This window comes from Mytilus edulis, chromosome 2 (genome assembly GCF_963676685.1).
Source record: "Mytilus edulis chromosome 2, xbMytEdul2.2, whole genome shotgun sequence".
Classification (NCBI taxonomy): Eukaryota; Metazoa; Mollusca; class Bivalvia; order Mytilida; family Mytilidae; genus Mytilus; species Mytilus edulis.
In genome coordinates this window covers 34763711-34783569 of record NC_092345.1, presented here as the reverse complement: position 1 = coordinate 34783569, position 19859 = coordinate 34763711, and the positions used below count along the sequence as shown (strand labels likewise).

At 31.5% G+C, this 19859-nt stretch overlaps 1 protein-coding gene across 1 annotated transcript; it reads right to left on the bottom strand.

Annotated features, from left to right (window-relative positions):
* Positions 1-2737: 2737 nt before the first annotated feature.
* Positions 2738-17762, bottom strand: LOC139512056 (uncharacterized). The gene is made up of 7 exons (XM_071299375.1): positions 17636-17762; positions 12867-12924; positions 10159-10342; positions 9398-9551; positions 7479-7690; positions 5984-6132; positions 2738-2920 (listed from the first exon to the last, which is right to left on the bottom strand). The coding sequence occupies exons 1-7, from the start codon at positions 17667-17669 to the stop codon at positions 2779-2781; spliced, it is 933 nt and encodes a 310-aa protein (XP_071155476.1). The 5' UTR covers positions 17670-17762; the 3' UTR covers positions 2738-2778.
* Positions 17763-19859: the final 2097 nt, after the last annotated feature.

The window sequence follows — 19859 nt, the reverse complement described above, 5'->3', positions numbered from 1 at the left end:
AATGAAAAGAACATTTCAGGAAACTGCGTAAGTGACGAATGTCATATGTAAACAAATGATCCCCATAGAAACGAAGATGGCGGAATTACAATGGAAAACATTCTGGAAAATGTGAAGGTCAGGATTATTACAGTGTGATCACTTAAAAGGTAGGTCAGTAGTGGTTTTTTATTTGCGATTCATGAATGGAATGTGAAAAACTATATCTCGAGTGAACGCGATTGATAGATTAGATTATTTTTACCGATAACCGCTACGAATTTCAGCTGACGGCGACTATACATAAGACTCATCAGTGACGCTCATATCAAAATATTTATAAAGCCAAACAAGTACAAAGTTGAAGAGCATTGAGGATCCAAAATTCCAAAAAGTTTTGCTAAATACGGCTAAGGTAATTTATGCCTGGGATAAGAAAATCCTTAGTTTTTCGGTAAGTTCGAAGTTTTGTAATCAGGAAATATAAAAAATGACCACATTATTGATTTTCATGTCAACACCGAAATGTTGACTACTGGGCTGGTGAGAAGAAGTGGCATCGACCCAGTGGTGTAAATAGTTATCAAAGATACTAGGATTATAATTTAGTACGCCAGACGCGCGTTTCATCTACATAAGACTCATCAGTGACGCTCATATCAAAATATTTATAAAACCAAACAAGAGCATTGATGATCCAAAATTCCAAAAAGTTGTGTCAAAACATTTACTAAATTTTATCATCGGTACAAGAACATTATTCAAAAATATAACTCAACATGCAGAAATCTTATACGTTTAGGTATTTCACATCCAATCTTTTATGGTAATACCTTACAAAGCACAAAAATGCCAGTATTCACCTCAGAAGCAACAAAAACCTTTAAATAGAATTATTAAGGAGATATATAGTTACGATACTGTTGTCAGGTGAATAAAGATTGCATATGTTTGCTTTAAAACTGATTCAGTTATAGGGTCTTTGCATTGGAATTGAACACATTTATTTAAAAACCAGTTGTTGGCATGACACGGGTTATGTTCTTCTCATATATTTTATGATGGTATAATACTAAACCCCTAACGGGAGGGATTGTGCCTTAAATTCATACGATGAAGACCATTTTTAAATCAGTTTAAATGAGGTCTGGAGCTGGCATGACATTAACTGCGAGTAGTTTGTTGTTATTTATGTATTATTGTCATTTTCTTTATTTTCTTTTGTTACCTCTTCTGACATCGGACTCGGAATTCTTTTGAACTGAATTTTACTCTGCGTATTGTAATGCGTTTACTTTTGTACATTGGCTAGAGGTGAAGGGGAGGGTTGAGATCTCATAAAACACGTTTAACCCCGCCACATTTTTGCGCCTGTTCTAAGTCAGGAGTCTCTGGCCTTTGTTATTCTTGTATGATTTTTATTTTTAGTTTCTTGTGTATAATTCAGAGTTTAGTATGACGTCCATTTTCACTGACCTAGTATATATATTTGCTTAGGGGCCAGCTGAAGGACGCCTCCGGGTGCAGAAGTTTCTCTCTGCATTGAAGACCTATTTATTTATGACCTTCTGTTATCTGTTCTATGGTCGGGTTGTTGTCTGTTTGACACATTCCCCATTTTCATTCTCAAAAAATTCAAAAGTTTTGTTATCAGTTAATCTATAAATATTACCATATCAATGATATTTAATGTCATCATATAGTTGCTGACTACTGACCTGGTAATACCCTTGAAGAATTAAAACTCCACCAGCAGGGGCATCGACCCAGTGGTTGTAAATTGTAAATAAACTTATCATAGACAATTTTTGTATTTACGCCAGACGCGCATTTCGTCCACAAAAGACTCAGTGACGCTCGAATTCAAAAATGTAAAAAATGCCAAATAAAGTACGAAATTGAAGAGCATTGAGGACCTAAATTACTAGTACTTAAAGTTTACCCAAATACAGCTACGATAAAAGAGGGACGAAAGATACCAAAGGGACAGTCAAACTCATAAATCTAAAACAAACTGACAACGCCATGGCTAAAAATGAAAAAAAGACAAACAAACAACAGCACACATGACACAACATAGAAAACTAAAGAATAAACAACAAGATAATCTATTCCTATAACCGTTTAAGCAAAAGCAGTAGTACATATAGTTGATCATTGAGGTCAATTTATGAATAAAGTTGCTCTGTCAGCAGTATAAAACTTACGCGGAAGCGTATTAGGAAATGTTTTTTTTTATTTTTCAAATTGTCGAATTTCCAACTTTAATCATGGAATTATCAACTATAATATTAGAATATAAGTTGAAGTTAGGGTGATTTTTGTTCATTTGTAAGATGTTGAGAAAACTCTATTAAGGGTTACGATACAATTGATACAGTTTTGATCTTTCGATGAATTTTTGACGAAAGTGTGCTTGCAAGCTATTTTTCATACAACCGTCTGATTTAGAAAGTCAGAGTTTAAAAAGGGAACTACATCAAGTGGTTAAAACTATCCTGGTTTCTTATTTAACGTTGGTTATTCATGTTATTGAATGACGAACTTTACCATTAAGTTCGCATACAGTTTTGGGGTATTCAAAATATATCATTTATTTATTCTCATTTAAAACCGAGAATGTATTAATTAACTACATGTAACTTGAAAAACAAAGTATAATCGCATTTCATGAAGTTGTCGGTATCTTATGCTAACAGCGGGATTCTTTTCATACAACTATTCCTTGAAGGTTCATAGACAAAATGACATACACAAGTGCCTTTCATTATTTATTTAATTAAATTACATTATGTATTTTTAAACGCATGTTGCAAGGTTCCCAGGTTGGCTAACCTGGTTACTGTCGTAAACCCAAGCTAGAATGTTGTACAGTTCCCTGTCTTTATCATAAATATGACGTCTCTCTGCCATCTCGTTTGAACACTGATGGTTATTACAACTGTAAAGAAAAATAACACTTTATAATGTCATGCGTCAAGATAGCGTTTTTCTTGTTCAAGTTCAAGCATTTGAAAGGCAGGCATCACTTAAAGTAATATTTCCTTCAACTGTTTAAAGTATTTAGATATAGGAAGATGTGGTATGAATGCCAATGAGACAACTCTCCATCCAAGTGACAATGTATAACAGTAAACCATTATAGGTCAAGGTACGGCTTTCAACACGGAGCCTTGGCTTATACAGAACAGTAAGCAAAAAAGGGTCCCAAAAATTACTAGACTAAGTGTAAAACCATTCAAACGAGAAAACCAACTTGTATATATATATATATAGTTGGCAAGGCATACAATTCCATTGTACAGCAAAATGAACATGCACAATTTAACACATAAGGTGATAATATGAACAGAAACCCTATGGTTTTTATTTTGAAGGACGCAAAAAGTAGGGACAATTTTGCCACATGAAGAAGTACTTCTACTGGTAATTTGAAAATAGTCGAGACATCTTAAATTATCAGATGGTCGTTCGCTAAATGTGAAATTACTAGTAATTCGAATCTAACGTCCCTTAGCTGTATTCTTTAAATCTACCACTGCTCTTTAGTTCCGTGTTTTATTTGGTCTTTGTAACTTTTATGATTTGAGCGTCATTGACACGTCTTTTGTAGCCAAACGCGCGCTTGGGGATACATGTAATGTTTTCATGCTGGTATCTAGGATGAGTTTAATTACAAAGACATTTTTTGTTCGACATTGATTATTTCTTGATCCCTGGATTTATCGGGTTAACAAAATAGACCATAAATACAAAGCTTACATGTAAAAAAAAAAAAAAAACAGAACAGAACAGAGATTTTTCAATTGCTCGAATAATTCTTTGTTCAGCAAGAAATCAGCAACCAACTTGTTTGTATATATTTAGGATGCTTTCTCGACTAGAAATCGTGCTTGAAATCTCACGTATAGTTTTACGTCAATCATTTACCCAGATTTGTTGCCGTATAAAACATTACTGTGGAAAATATTACATATTGGAAAAGGTATATAAATTAAGTATCAAATCTTTAGAAGCCGCTGCTAGTATTTACATGTTTTTTTTTTTTTTTTTTTTTTTTTTTTTTTTTTATAGAAAACCTTTGTTTTTCAGAGTCAAATGAAGAAAATTACCGAACTTCAGGGAAATTTCAAAACGGAAAGTCACTAATCAAATGGCAAAATTGAATGCTCAAACACATCAAATGAATGGAAAACAACTGTCATATTTCTGACTTGATACAGGAATTTTCTGGTGTTGAAAATGGTGGAATAGATCTGGTTTTATAGCTAGCTAAATATTGCACTTGTACGACAATCGCATAAAATTCCATTATATTGACAATAGTATGTGAACTAAACAAACGGACAAAATAGTTAAAAATTTCAAAAATTAGAGTAAATCAATCATCATTGTGTACTTATCTTAATCACTATGAAAAAAAACCAACACATATGTCAACAAAGAAATACATAAAGGAATATAGACCAAATACACAAGCAAATCTAAAAGATAAGAGTACAAAAAAATATACCATAGCATAATAAAACATTGACGGGAAATATAAGTACCGAGCCACGTCAAATGTATATTACCAAAAATATTATTTTATTATTATTACCATCAAATATTATTAAAAAAAAAAATTACTAAACAGTAATCGTAATATCTTACAAAGACAAATAAAATAACACTATGACACGTAATTACGATGATAAACAATCTATACTTCATGAGCATCGTATATTATTTGTATACTTGATAAGGAATATTTATCAACCAGGTCTTGGTATCTTCCAATCGATATCCCTTTTTTTTTAGAAAAAGGTCGAGAAGTTCTTTGACATAATCCTGGTTCAATTTTTTTTATCAGACATGGGTTTCGTTTAATTAAGTCTGAGTAGCAACTACAAGCTCTTCAATACGTAATGAATTGGGAACTGTATAACCCATATGCAGGTTGAGTGGGTATATTGCTACTAAGGTGAAGATGTTTATGATTTTGAAATTCAAATCGTCTCGTATTTATATGTCTTAAATTCTGGTACTTATATGACCGCTTATGTCAAATCGCAGTCTTAAAAGAAGCATTTTTTGTTGTTGTTTTTTCATTTCTAGTTCTGGGGATATATCAATGGAACCCATTTGGAAAAGTTTGGATGGTTAATGAATAGTAAATTCGTCAAAATGTTTGGATGCGTCGGTAACTGATCTTGCTTCTTTGGTCTTGTCCTTTACACGTGTCTGAAGGAACACTGACTCATCTCGAAATAAGAAGAGGTCGGCAAGGAGAGGCTCGCGGTTCGTGTCCATTGGAAAATACCGACAATTTATTGAAAAAGTCGACCTCCAAATTCAACAAATATGCAGTGAATAAGAAAACATTCAATTACCAACATTTCTTTCTAGTTCACGTTTGTATATATTCTTTTAATCATGGGTTCTATCGCATTTGCCAACTACGGTTGCCGAAGTTCTACCGGGCGGTCACGTTATTGAAGACAACAATTCAAAGGCAGTATATTTCTACAGATTTTGATTGAATCACATTTTTGCTATCGTACAACTAACCAATTCAAGTACATAAAACATATTCAACTCTTAATTCTAATTTGAAGTATCAGAAAATTATGGAATGAAGAAGCACTTTGTAAATGTATGGCGTCCATAGCGTTTTCATGGTTTAACCAGGAACGCATATAGCCGATCATTTGAAAGCAGGGACATTTCAATGTCAGAATATTTCAGGAGCAATATGACAAAAAAGCGGAAATTAAAAGAATAGTCAAATTTCAACTTATGACAAATTTGTCTGAGGGAGTTGGAGACATAATTTTTTAAAAGAGGCGCGAAAGATACAAGTAGGACATTCATACTCATAGACGTCGAATATGGTTGAAATTGACAAAGTAGAATACTAATCTTTTGATCGTTTAAAGGGGGTCTACAAGGCAAGACAAGTATAATGAACAGACAGAACAAGGTAAGAACAAGCTTCGATAAAAGTCATAAAACGAGTACTTACGATGACATTATATTTCCATGTGGGTTTCTATGATCTGCGTTGAACCAAGCTGATGTACCTTGCGCAAAATATTCTTTTTCGTTGGACATGGCATACGATGATGCACTCCAAGTACCACGACTTCTGGCGGCGTTATATGCATTAGTAATCTTAAAAAAATAGGAACATACAATATATATTTATAATTCGTGTGATTAAATTAATACTTAACCAATATAAGTATATTATTAGATGCCTTTATAAGAATTCATTTTTATATATAAAAAAAAAGTACAGTAGAGGTGAAATATTAATTGACAATTGTTATACATGTATGAATACTACATTATGTGTCTCTTCTGTCTATTGTGTCAATGAAAAAAATCTAATTTATCATTTCTTGGATTTACATTTACGGATATTCTCAATTGAAGAAAAAAAAATCACGTAAACGTTTTGAAACTAGAATAAAATTAATTGCTTTGAAAGGTCTCGTCCGCATCCGTCTAAAACGCCCATTCTGACAAAATTTTAGGTCACTGTATTGAAACAAGTAAAATTATATCATTATGCTGTAGTGGAATCTGAACCTCTGTTTAGATTAGATAATTCATTTACTTTTAATCTGTATGGTATGTATTGATTGGTTTCTAAGTCTGTGAATATGAGATTTTATTTGTTAATTGTACTAGGCTTTGAACTACACTTTCCCAACAGATTCTATAGAGGTTGCGTTTTTATTTTATTTTTTATATTTTCCTGTTATACCACTATCACAGGTTGTTGCAGATGGGTTTGACGCTCACAGAAACATGTTTAATCACTGAATGAATGTCCGGATTGATATTTTAGTCCAGAATTTGTTTTCTTGTTGTTTAAGGGCTTTGTAACGACGATTATCCTAATATCGGTATTTGGTGTTTTGCCTGTCCCACAGAAGCTTAGTATTTACTGTCAGTAAAAACAGTTGCTCTGGTAGTTTCAAATAAGCAATTATCGGTTCTTTTGTTTCATATAAAAGCAGGAACTATATTCAAATACAATAATTTTGTTTTTGATCAATCAAATATTGCTAGACTTGTATCGTTATCACGTTACAAAACTGTTTACGTGGATTTTACTAACTGTTGGTGAGTTTTCTATTGACTGTTTCATTGATCGTCATAGACGAACCAAGATTTCATATCGATCAATTGATACACTAGCCCTAACTTGTCGCACGGTCTGGTGGGTAATTATCGAAGGTACGATATTCTTCATGCAGAGCTTTCGTATAAGGGGTGTATTGGGTTTTTGTTTTTACAAATTTTGAAATATTATAGAAAGGCATGAACAATTTTACGAAATAGGATGAATATAAAGGCAAATGACAAAAATTCTCATATTAATTTGAAAATATATAGGGTTAATCAAATGATGATTTGTAAAAGCTACCGGAGTGTTTTATCGGAGTAGTATTTAGAAAGTATTATGACTATTTGCAAAATATGCTCTGCATAAGCAAACTTGACTTTACCCGTGTTTTCATGGATCCATCAAGCGCATAACCGTGAATTGTATGACCGAATTCATGTATCAGAACATTGAAGCCATGACGATAGGGATCTCGGCTGTCACACAACAGATTGTCATCTAGAATGGAAGCCAAACGACCACCGGAACCGGCTGTAACTGACCACTTCCTACCATCAAACGTACATGTTGATGCACAACCACCACTACAGATTCCTTAAAAAACGATTTGAATAATAAAAGTAGATCACAAGAAATTGTCAAAAATCGTAAATAAAAAAGTTCAAAGACAAATGACGATGAATAAATGAAGACAGTGTAAAAAAGTGAGTCTTCACAAGATTTTTGTTTTTCATTTTCCTTTTTTTACGGATTAGATACATTTTTTTTAATGCATGAAGTAAATTATCTTTCTTCCTTTTTCGAGAAAAATTCCAGCCCCATTCTCTTATTTTCATGTTTTTTTTTATTATGGCTTTGGAACTGCATTTATAAAGAAATGAAAAAAACGTGATCGAAGTGTTACACAATTAAAGAAAATGTTGAATTCATAAACATGTTTAAGTGGTAGTTAATGTAATTTGAAAATAATTATAAAGTGCAATAGTTATTTAAGAAATCAAAAGTATCGGATTTCATTTAGGATATATTTCATTTTTTACGATTACTGGGCAATTGAATATGAATCCTTATTTATGAAAAGTTAGTAAAACATTTAAAAAAAGGGCCATCGAATATAAATATGAACGAAAACAAAATAAGTTGATTGTGAGATTTTGAGGAGAAACCCATGTTAATCTATTGCGTTAATAGTTTAAAATTGTATTACAAAATATATAACACTAGTTTTTGCCGTATACACACACTTAACATGATGACAGTTTGTTAAAAGTCAAATTGATAAAATTTCAAAGTTGTCGAGATATGGGTTATTGTTTGTTGCTTGTCAATGAATTTTGATCTTGAACACAGCACTAATCTATTCCAAACAAAGAGAAGATATTAAGACATTGTACAGGTAAGTTCGAAATATGAAAAGATATGTGATTAACATAGAAATTTATACAACGAAAAATAACGCATAAACGAAAGCAATATATAAAACTAAAGGCAACCTACATAGAACCCACCGAGATTGGGACGAAACTTTCACCCGTAGCAGATACTGAAGAAACATTAACTTTCGTGGGTGGTACAATTTCGTGGTTTTGTCTCTCCATAAGATTTCCTGGGAATTTAATTTCGTCGTTTCCTTTTATGTAAGTGGTATTATACATGCTATATGGAGGTTAAATTTTGTCTTTATTTTTTAATTTCGTGGATATATTCTTTCCACGAAATAAACGAAATTAAATCTTACATGAAAATTTCTGCCTTTACAGTAACCGAAATAGGATAGATCCCATAAAACTTCAGAAGTATTGAGTTGAATTCAATTGGCATGAATCTACGTATAAGTAGTTCTCTCTTTAGCCGCAAACCGTTATCCAGAAATTATAGATAAAATGTAGAGGCCATCCAAAATTGTATTAAACATGCACGCCATATGAAGGTGCTGCTAGAAAATGTTGTTTAAACCTAGATACTCTTTAATATTGAATTCTTGGTTCGACACCTGTCGTTTTTGTATTAACTAATAAAAACAGTGTTTGTCTCTCCTTAGATTACTGCTTTCTTTCTAAATGTTCCCTTTCAATTGTTCATAAGGTCAAACTTTATCAATCAATTATAACAACATTTTGAAATAAACTTTGTCTTGCCAAAGAGGTGATATAATACAGTTAATTTGGGTTGAAAATCTATTGAAAATACGCAATTTTTACGATTCAGGCGCGCAGAACATTCTGTATTTACACAATTACCTCTACATGATGATGGAAGTTTTTTGATCGACTTTGACTGGCTATACAGCTCTCGGCTTACCTCTACATTCTGGTCTATCTGCCATATAAGCGTAATCAGGATAAACTGCCATTGATTCGGCTTTTGTGAACACACCAACTTGCGCTCTTGCTGCAAGAGTGTGACAATATGTTGAAGGCATATGTGCTATCATTCTGCTGACAATTACTGCAGCCTGGAAGAAGTTAGAGGTTCTAAATATCATGTATTGTATAACTGGTTTACAACAGAGAAATACACGAACAAATGCATATTAGTTTTTAATGCAGTGCTATTTGGTAAAAATATTTAATTTTCAAATATTTTAGTTACACCAACTACAGGCTTTAGTCTCAATTTTTGACGACATGTTTGCTAAAACATAGTTATGAAAAAGATTACGTTAAAGGAATTCCGTCAACTGAGGTTCATTTTGACTACGTAGTTTTTATGTTTTGTCATCTTAGATGACCGTAATTGGACCCAAATATGAAAGAGGACTTAGAAGTATTCAAGAAAAATTAGGTTTAACTTGGTTGTCAACTGTTGTTGTAGACGAATGTTGAAAAGGTCTGTTAGGGATTTGAAATATCAGGAAATATATAATTGTTTATATGTTTAAAACGAGTTCGAATTTATTTAATTGTGTTTTGTCAACATTTTACTAGATCGAGTATCGTCTTTATAATTATTCAACAAATATTCACTTCAATAAACGTCTGCTTCTATATCAAATTTGCGTAACTATATGAAATATCTTGTCGTTGAGAAATGTAACAACACATTGCAGATCAGTTAAATACCTTTTGGTGTGCTGCATTGGAACTAGCTGCTGTTGCTTGAATGTCTATACTATTTGCAGAATGGTAAGATACAATTGATCCACTGCCACAGACGACATATTTATGTTTGAAGGATGTTCTTTTTGTTGATAATTGAGCAATATGTTTTGAACCTGAATCTGTTATTCTAGTGAAGGCCTCCGACCTGAAAGGATTAATCGAAGTAAATGAAGTAGTTATGTTGCGCCTTTAGGAATAATTACTTGTACATAAACATTACGAATAATTGAGAATTTTGTATTTGTTTGTTTAGAAAACACCGATAAACAACGTTTTTTGTTTAATTCGTGGTCGTCATTCTTATTGTTATCGAACTGTGTGGGTAACTTCGTATGTGGATTGAGTGGTTCAGGTTAATTTTATATTTCTGTGTCTAAAATTGTAATAACGTGATGCATTATTAGAATTAAACCTTTAATCAGTGTTGTAAATGTAAAAAAAATATTAACAAAGCAATTCAAAATAAAACAAACAAAATGATTCAGAAATGTAGCAAAAACAAAAGATATGAAACAGAAAGAAATCCAAATCCAAATTAGAAAGAAAAACTGTGACCAATATAAAACAAGAGGCTCTCAAGAGCCTGAATCGCTCACCTGGTAAACAATGCCTTATTGAACATATTGAACCATGCCAGGCAAACATGTACAGCTAATAGTTCTTCAATATTACAAATATATATGACTTACTGTTTATAAATAAAGAAAATGAGAGCGTGTTTTTTGACGGATCAAAAATCGAAGCACACACTTTGTGCAGGATAATCTAAGGAACTATCATGCTAAGTTTCATCCAAATCCATTCAGTAGTTTCAGAGGAGAAGATGTTTGAAAAATTGTTAACGACGACGACGACGGACGCCAAGTGATGAGAAAAGCTCACATGGCCTTTTAGGCCAGGTGAGCTAAAAAAATGGAAAATTAACTACAAGCAACACGAACACCACAACTTAATTGGATGAACTCAAATGCTCTTTGAGGTAATCAATATCGTGTCCTATAATATCAGATACCGTAATATTTTAAGCAATGGTCAACATTAACAAAATGTCGTAAAGTAGGTAAATGAACATTATAAGAGAGGATAGCAGTTCAAACTACTGTGAAGCAGTCATAGTGTACTTATAGGAAAATAGATTTGTCAAGAACATATACAATTTCGTTCAGTAGAGATTTTCAAGCAGCCACATTGCTTCCTCGTGAATTGCTCTACTGTGGTTAAATATGTTTTTGGCAATAACAACCTTGATGACAGTCTATGGGAGATAACAATTTGTAAATGTTCGATGACCCCCCCCCCTTCCCCCGGTCTCTCGTGCCATACTGCTTTCAGTGTAATAGCGTAATGTGGATTCCCAAATTAAAACTGTCAATATACAGTAAAATACTGAAATTTAAAAAAAAAAAGTATTTTTCTCAAGAATTTTATTTCAAAGCTTCAAAACGTGTTACGAAAATATTTTAAAGTAAAATTGAAATCTAAAAAATGTAATCCTAGACTGTATGTAAATAATGATAACAAATAGAAACTTTCTTGACTAATCAACAAAATACGGACGATTTTAATTCAGATAAAATTTCTGCCAAAGTGTGATAAAATGTTTTAAAATTAAAGTTTTACAATTTATTAATTTCAGATTGTTTTTAATCTCAGACTATCTTTATGTTTACTGCAAAAAGAAATAATACGGAAAAAAAAAAAACTCTTGATTTGAGTCTGGATACTGTGTCTTTTGGACATAATTGTTATCTTTTCTAGGTTGATTAAATTCTAAAAAGTTTCACTAAATGATTAAAGTCTGCAAATAATTCAACCACAGATTGAACTTAAATATTAACTTTGTCAACAATGCCAATATTGACGACGGAGTGTAGGATCGCTTTGCGTCGCTTCAGCGTCAAAATATCGTGTTTATAGGTTTCATTTATTCAACACTGAGGATGTGAAGTTTCTAAGTAGATTTCTGATCAAATGGGTCTAAAAGTGTACAAAAATACTTCTTGACATGACAAATCTATTTCCCGGTAAGTCCGATGTGTCTGAATCATAGAATTAGTTTGAATTATGGTGAGGGCTGTCATTGAATATTATGAAAGGACACTATAAGCATTGTGAAATAAGGTGTTCCAACTTTCACTTACACGTTTATAAACATGTAGATTTTATCTCTCGCGTTCGTTTAAAGATATGCAATCCTTAGGTATGTACTGATTTTTTATTAGTTGGGTCTGCTTTTGAACTAGCTGTCACTATATATAGCTAAATGAGAGAACCCTCTCTTTATTGTTTTCGTTATTTGTTTAGTGCATTTAGTCGATTTTATAAGCAAGCCCATTTCAATAGATTGTTGTAGTTTGTTTTTCTGTTCTCAGGACGTTAGTCTTGTCGTTTGAATTGATTTGTCATGTTTTGGACTTTTATAGCTTGATATGCGGTATAGGATTAGCTAATTATTGAAGGGTGCATGGTGGCCTATAGTTACTTACTGTTAAATCATTTGGTCATTTTGTCTTCCAAGGAAAGCTGTCTCATTTCAATATACCATCTCTTCTTCTTTAAAATACACAATAAAGATTTTCCTGACACGCCCTATCATCAAAATAATTGAGGAAATTTAATAAATGAAAATACAGGAAAAAAAGAAATATGTTGTTGTTGTTAATACTTACGACAGGAACTTCATCAATGCAGCTTCTTCGTTAGTTGGTGGAGGGGTGCAAAGCACACCTTAAAAAACAATATTAAAGTATACATTGTTTTATTCACACATTTTTGTCATTATAAGAGTTGTATGGGACTGTCATGCAAGTAGAAGGTTTAGCTAATGATAGAACTAGGTTTAATCCACCATTTTCCTCATCAGAAAATGCCTAGACCAAATCAAGAATATGACTAATCGTTTGATGTGTTTGTGCTTTTGATTTCGGCATTTTCCATTTTGAATCATCCTCGGAGTTCGGTGTTTTTGTTATTTACTTTTCACATTGGAAATCAATTAACTTGTTAGGGGTACGTGAAAAGGCTTGAATAATCATGTTCTTATCAATTTATGGGGGATCATGAGTATATATTTCCTCAGATAGAAATTTTCTTATACTTAATACTTAGCCATCATGAAGATTTTACTTTGACTTCAAAAAAATAATAATACGTATGGGTCATCAACCTGAAAATCGTGCAAAATTGATCAAATTTGCATAGATTGTTCATTAAAAAATAAATATTGGAAGATAGTTTTTTTATTATTCTTAGGAAAATAAAGAGAAAATATTGAAGTCACCAAACTAGATTTCTTGCTACAAGTAAAAAATAAATGTTATTATAATTTCAATATTTTTTTACTATAAGAGTTATCTTAAATTGTTAAATTAAAAAACAATGATTTGAAAAACACTTTTTTTTTGTTATTCGTTGAATGTTTTTTGTAAATGCATTAAATCACTTCTTGTAGTTTATATGATGACATAGTCTTACACATGAATTGCAAATATGTCACAATTGCAGATTCCTGCACAGAACAAGACTGATAAAGTACTGCTATAGTTCAATCCATGATGGCGGTATACAGCGATTCTACCTTAAATTTGCAATTGTTACATGTTTTCATCAATACGAATTAAATAGATTTGCCTTAACGGAATAACACACGGCTATATTTTATATCATTGGAAAGAGGACAAGCCTCATGGAAATATCGTTATCGTCGTTGTCTGCCGTGGTCACGTTTTTTTTAAATCAAGGTCAAAGCAAAAATTCCAGAAAAATGCACATTTAGATAACTGGTTTCTCCTACATATATGCGTTTGGGGCAAAATAAAAATAACAAATTTATAGAGAATATCATTTGTATATACATTTAGAACTTATTTTATATTTTTATCGCTAAAAAAATACTTTAAATCTACTTTTTTTGCAAAAAAGGTGCAAATTTGAAATTTTTAAACAACTGTTAAATAACAGTCACCTTGACCTATTTCAATTTCTAAATTTGAAATTTATGTATTCAATTAATTACAAGTAAGATCTAAAGATGTTCTTTTTTAGATCTTAACTTTTATAGTTTGTCGAAAACAAAATGTGTTTTTGACGTCTTTTAATAGGTGTTCGTCAATTTCTAGGTATATATCAAATTTCTGTTATTGGGTGTATATATAAATGATTTGTTTCGAAATTTGTGCAACATTAACGTCAAATTTGGTTGAATATAAACTCAAGCTCTGTGTAGAAGTAAAAATGACTGAAAACGGAGAAAAAGGGGGTTGAATGTTTAAAAAACAAAACGTCTATTAGATACCGGTTAAACACCCAATCCTACATATACAGATGAGTAAATGAGCAACATTTGGCTATAATGTTTACAAGTATTCAAAAAATATCACAAGGGAGAGGGTTATGTACAGGACCGATGTATTTTACAAACAATTGCAAACAAAAAAGGCGTGAAAAACCAAAGGGATATTAAAAACTTATAAAATGAAGGCAAGCTGACAACAGCATGGCAAAAACACGAAAAAAAAAGAACAAATGCAAATAGAAAATTATGATCAAAGCTCAGATTATCTACTTCGTTCTATGGTCTCCTGTAGTTTAAGCCCACCGAACCACGTCAAGATCAGAGACCATATGGCAGGGATTTTTGGGGGTTTTTTTTACATATTTTTCCCAACTAGATAGATTATTACTATATTTCCCACGATTTCAAAATTGAGTATATGTTTTATTTATTGTTTAGAAAATATTATGGACTGCTAAATTTTCATTCGATAGCTAACAATTATTCATAAGGCACAAACAGAAAAATGAAATCTTATATGTATCGTCATCTTTGTCGCCATCAATGTTTTTAACTGCAACCAGACGAGTATTTACATTTTGACATATGTCATTTGCCTGACATAGGCATAAATCTGTACATGAAAGATTTTGTTCGAAACAAATGCAACCCTTTGAAAACACCGATTTCCCCTTATCAGTACTAGCAAAATATGACATATATGACATATGACTTTCGAGATAGACAGGAACAAGTCATTCTTCTTTTCCAATCCGAACTGAAGAGGAGAATGTAAGTTATTGTGCTATATGGAAAGAGATCAAATTTATGTCTGGAGTGAAGCTCTTATTTCATAATGTTTAAAAGTAGATTCACAAGGAAAAAGTTTGACAAGGGAGACATTTTAAATTGTAGCCAATTTGACGCTAATTGTTTTAAGGTCACAATGATCTATTTTGAGTTTTGACTTGAGATCATTCAACCTAACAACAAGATCTCGAGCTGCATCTATAGATTCATCAATGTCACAATTTGAAAGGTTTGACAAATCGGTGAAATCATCTGGGTTGTCCTTCAAAACTAAAAAAAACAATGCTCTTACCGATCCAAAACAGGGATGATGTTGTATCGCATCATGTTACAGCATGTGCGGCTGGTATAATGTGGGGTTCGTGTTGTTTATTCATTAGTTTTCTATGTTGTGTCATGTGTACTATTGTTTTTCTGTTTGTCTTTTTCATTTTTAGCCATGGCGTTGTCAGTTTGTTTTAGATTTATGAGTTTGACTGTCCCTTTGGTATCTTTCGTCCCTCTTTTACATATGGCAAATTCGAGACTTTTACATATTTCGTTGACAGGTAGATAGCGGCGCAAATCCTGTGTGCAAGTTATATATAGTCCCAAGTCAGAAAGCCTCTGGCCTTTGTTAGTCTTGTATTATTTTTAATTTTAGTTTCTTGTGTACAAATTGGAGTTAAGTATGGCGTTCATTATCACTGAATGTGTGCCATATTCCGGGTTTGAAACGTGACCGAAGGATTCGATATGTATATTACAATTATAACAAAACTATCTATTCAAAAAAACAATTAAAGTTATAAAAGAACACAAAAAAATATTTCCTAAAACAAAACAACGATCTTCAAACTAACTGGAGTATTCAAAACATTCTAATCGACCATACAACAACAAAAAAGAGAATTGAGGTTAGTGACAATTGTCCTAGTTAATGACTTGATAGTGTAAGCTACAAAACAATTAACGGCACGAGAAAAGGCGTGTTTGAATCGAGGCAGAATTATCACTAAATGTGTGTTTTAAATTTTCTTCACACCGATTAACATTACACGAAAGATATTTGGCACAAATATGAACAATGTCTTATTGATGTAATTAAAGTAAAAATCCCGTGAAAGTAACACGCAATGAAGTTTCTTTCGTTCAAAATGTGGTTAATTTTAGCTAAAAAAATAGTCTTACTGAAATCAGGAAATACTTATACTTAAATTTTATAAATCTTTTCAGCTTTCGTTATATTATGAATTTAATTGTTAAGCTAAATGATAAGTAACATTTGAACAAATAACGCAAAAAGCAATAATTCTAATTTTCGTGTTGAAGATGGGTACCCAAAGAAACAACAAAAATTTGAAAAAACATGACCACGGTAGCTTACGACGACATTCATGATTGGAAAATATAATGATTTTCGAATAGCTTGCATATACATATAGCCGTGTGTTATCCGTCAACTTAGACTCGTTAACAAGACGTCTTTTTCTATACTGGGCACCCTACTAATTGAGCCATCCTATAGCAAGATATTTTTTACCTTTCAAATGCAGGTGGAAAATTACATCTGACTATTATGAATATAATTTAACTATATAAATCAGGGTCCGAGGAAAAGGGTGCTAAGCGTAACATTCTAAAAAGATAAAAATATAGATCATCACGAACATCACCAAAATTGGTGAAATGAAGATATGTCCAAAGAAAATTATCTTTAAATTTGTAGATTTATATGAAAGAAGATATTGCTTACACCGTTGAAGAAATTCCATACAAATTACAGAAATAAGGTGATTTTGATAATTCAGTAAATTGATATTAAAAAGTAATAAATTTAAACAATAGATCAAAGCTACTATGCAAGTGTTTTATTGAAAAATGAAACCATATTTTCAGCAAGATAGTATTTCATCTTTATCTATACTCTGTGCTTTTACTTTGAAAGAAAAAAATATAACCTATAAAATTTGAATTAACTGATAGTGGCATTTTATTACCTATCGGATAGACTTTCTTTGGGCAAATATATCTTTATTTTTCAAAAATACTGTATCGTTATTTTTCTGTGAAATTATAACATTTTATGGTCAATTTATCTTGTCATCTTACAACAATACAATGTAAAGAAGTACGCGTAGTCAGACACCGGATCAACTACCAATAGACCAATGAAAAGATTACTTGAACATGTGTGAAATTGTGTTGTCCACCAAAAAGTATTTAGTATCTAACTAAATACACAGGGCAAACATACGCTCCAAATTTCATAACTATTCCTTTTCCTTGACTAACCTTTTCTTCTTGAAGTTGTAAATTTAATTACTGTCATCTTATATGTCTTATATACAGAACTTATATATTTTTTATAGTTACCTGTCATCAAGCCCAAAAGCAAGAAAACTCTCATCGTACGTTCCTGTAACTAAACCAGACCAACAACTAAAGGTTTGGTACTAGACTTTTGATATAAGTCATACAATTTGATCTTTACTTGATAATTGTTGGTTCGTTGATAAGATAAGAAAGTGCATGGTCAACAATGAGAACGAATGTGTTCAAGATATGTGTGCCTTGTTCTGATTTGATCTATGTTGTTTTATTTTACTATATCAAATGTTACAATTACAATTAAAACAACACCATTTATATTTAAAACACATAATCAACAAATTTCATGTTACTAATCCATTTTGCAGCATGTCTGATATTAAGATAATTATGTATGTATGCTGTATTTATTAAATGTCTTTTTTCATGTCGAAATCATTATCATTATAATCTACTATTGCTTAATTCAATAAATTAAATTAACTTATGTTTCAGAAATAATTATATTACATACCTCTACAAAAAAGTTGTTCGTTCATGGTGGAGAACTTCTAGAGTTTATTTTGTATCACGAAGGTAATTCAGCGCAATTGTACGTTTCAAAAATTGTGAAAAAGAAAGTGAGGGATAAAACTTTGTAGGTTTTTTGTCGAAAGAAAGTTTACCAACCTAAACTGTCCATTAACGGATGATGTGATAAAAGTATTAGAAAAGTAGTTTACTGAACATTACAAATCAAATAAGGTCAACAAGAAAATGTTATATCAACTGTATATAAATGCAACTCAATGCTTTATTTATCCATGCGATTTTCAACTTAAGGATGTATTCTTCTGACGTTTCAGTCTCGTTAAAATCTCGTTCTAGAATTATTTCCAAAACATGGGATACAAGTAGAAAATATCAATGAATTTTTAAAATATAATAATCAAACATAACTCTGTGAAAAAAATGTGTATTCACAATTAATAGTTTTTGAGTTATCCAGTTTTTAAATTTTATGACCAATCAAGTCAGTCTTTACAGCCTAAATTTAGAGAAAATGGGTGAGGAGTACAAAAACTGATTTTACAAGAATCGTGTACATCCCATATCAATTTTGTTTTGTCAAATTTCTTGCATGTATTTTTTCTATCATTTATGACACAAAAGTTGAAATGATGTGTATTTTGTTGACAGCATGGTAAATTTGACACAAAAAAGCATCAAAATATGATAAAACTTTCTTATATTAACACCTAACTATAGTTTTTTTTTAGTTAAATTTATTCAGATTGGTCCACCTCATCTTTATTACAAGTATAAAAAAAAGTTTAATTGTGGAACTGTGCTTTTTTTACAAAAATAGTCCAAAAATAGGTAAAAATTGATGAAAAAGGGGAAAATACTATAATCAAAATTGGGTATTTTCAAAGTGCCGTAGCAAAAAAAGAAGTGCACCACCATATGATTTTTTCTTCACCAATTATTTTTTTACAGTGTTATAACCCCAAAATCAGGTTAAGAAAAAAAGTTTAATTCTAGAAATGTTTGGCTCTTCAGAGGTGTACATCCTTAACACGTTTTTAAAATTCTTTTTACATTAACAAAATGTACTTCATAAATATTTTGATTTGGTTATAAAACCAGCAGTGTCAATCAGATGAGGTTTCTTAAACGTTCTACAGATCCATCGTTACAAAGTCCTGCGCTAATATTTCCTTTTTTCTACATTGAGTTTGATGGATTTATATTTCAACAAACAGTTGGTATTCTGATATGTAATACTTGTGTGCACCTTCTAACTTGAAACGAATGAGATTGACACTAAATGAGATTTACAGTTACCATCATGGATCGGCTGACCAATGTGATAGGTATGTGTCTCAATTAACTAGCGACACGTTTTCGCAGTCAAATTATTTAAATACAAGAATAGTCTATTCTGTAATTTTACCAATTATCTTCTATTCCCAGTTGTGATTTTTTTTACTTAGTGTATAATTGCATCATCATGCAAAAATTTCCAAAAATTTTAACCAGCCATTTTATCAGAAAAATTACACTGGTTATTTTGATGTTTGACAAACATAAATTTTTATCATTGAGAAGCTTCATTTTTCCTTAAAATCACAACGTAATTAAAACGTGTAGCTGATTTTAGAGAGTTATCTCCCTGTAGTGTTAGGTACCACCTTAAACATCGATAAACTCCTGTTTCGAAATTTATTGCTGTTTTATTTGTTATATCTGAATGACGCTATATTAACCCTGAATTGCATAGCTTTTT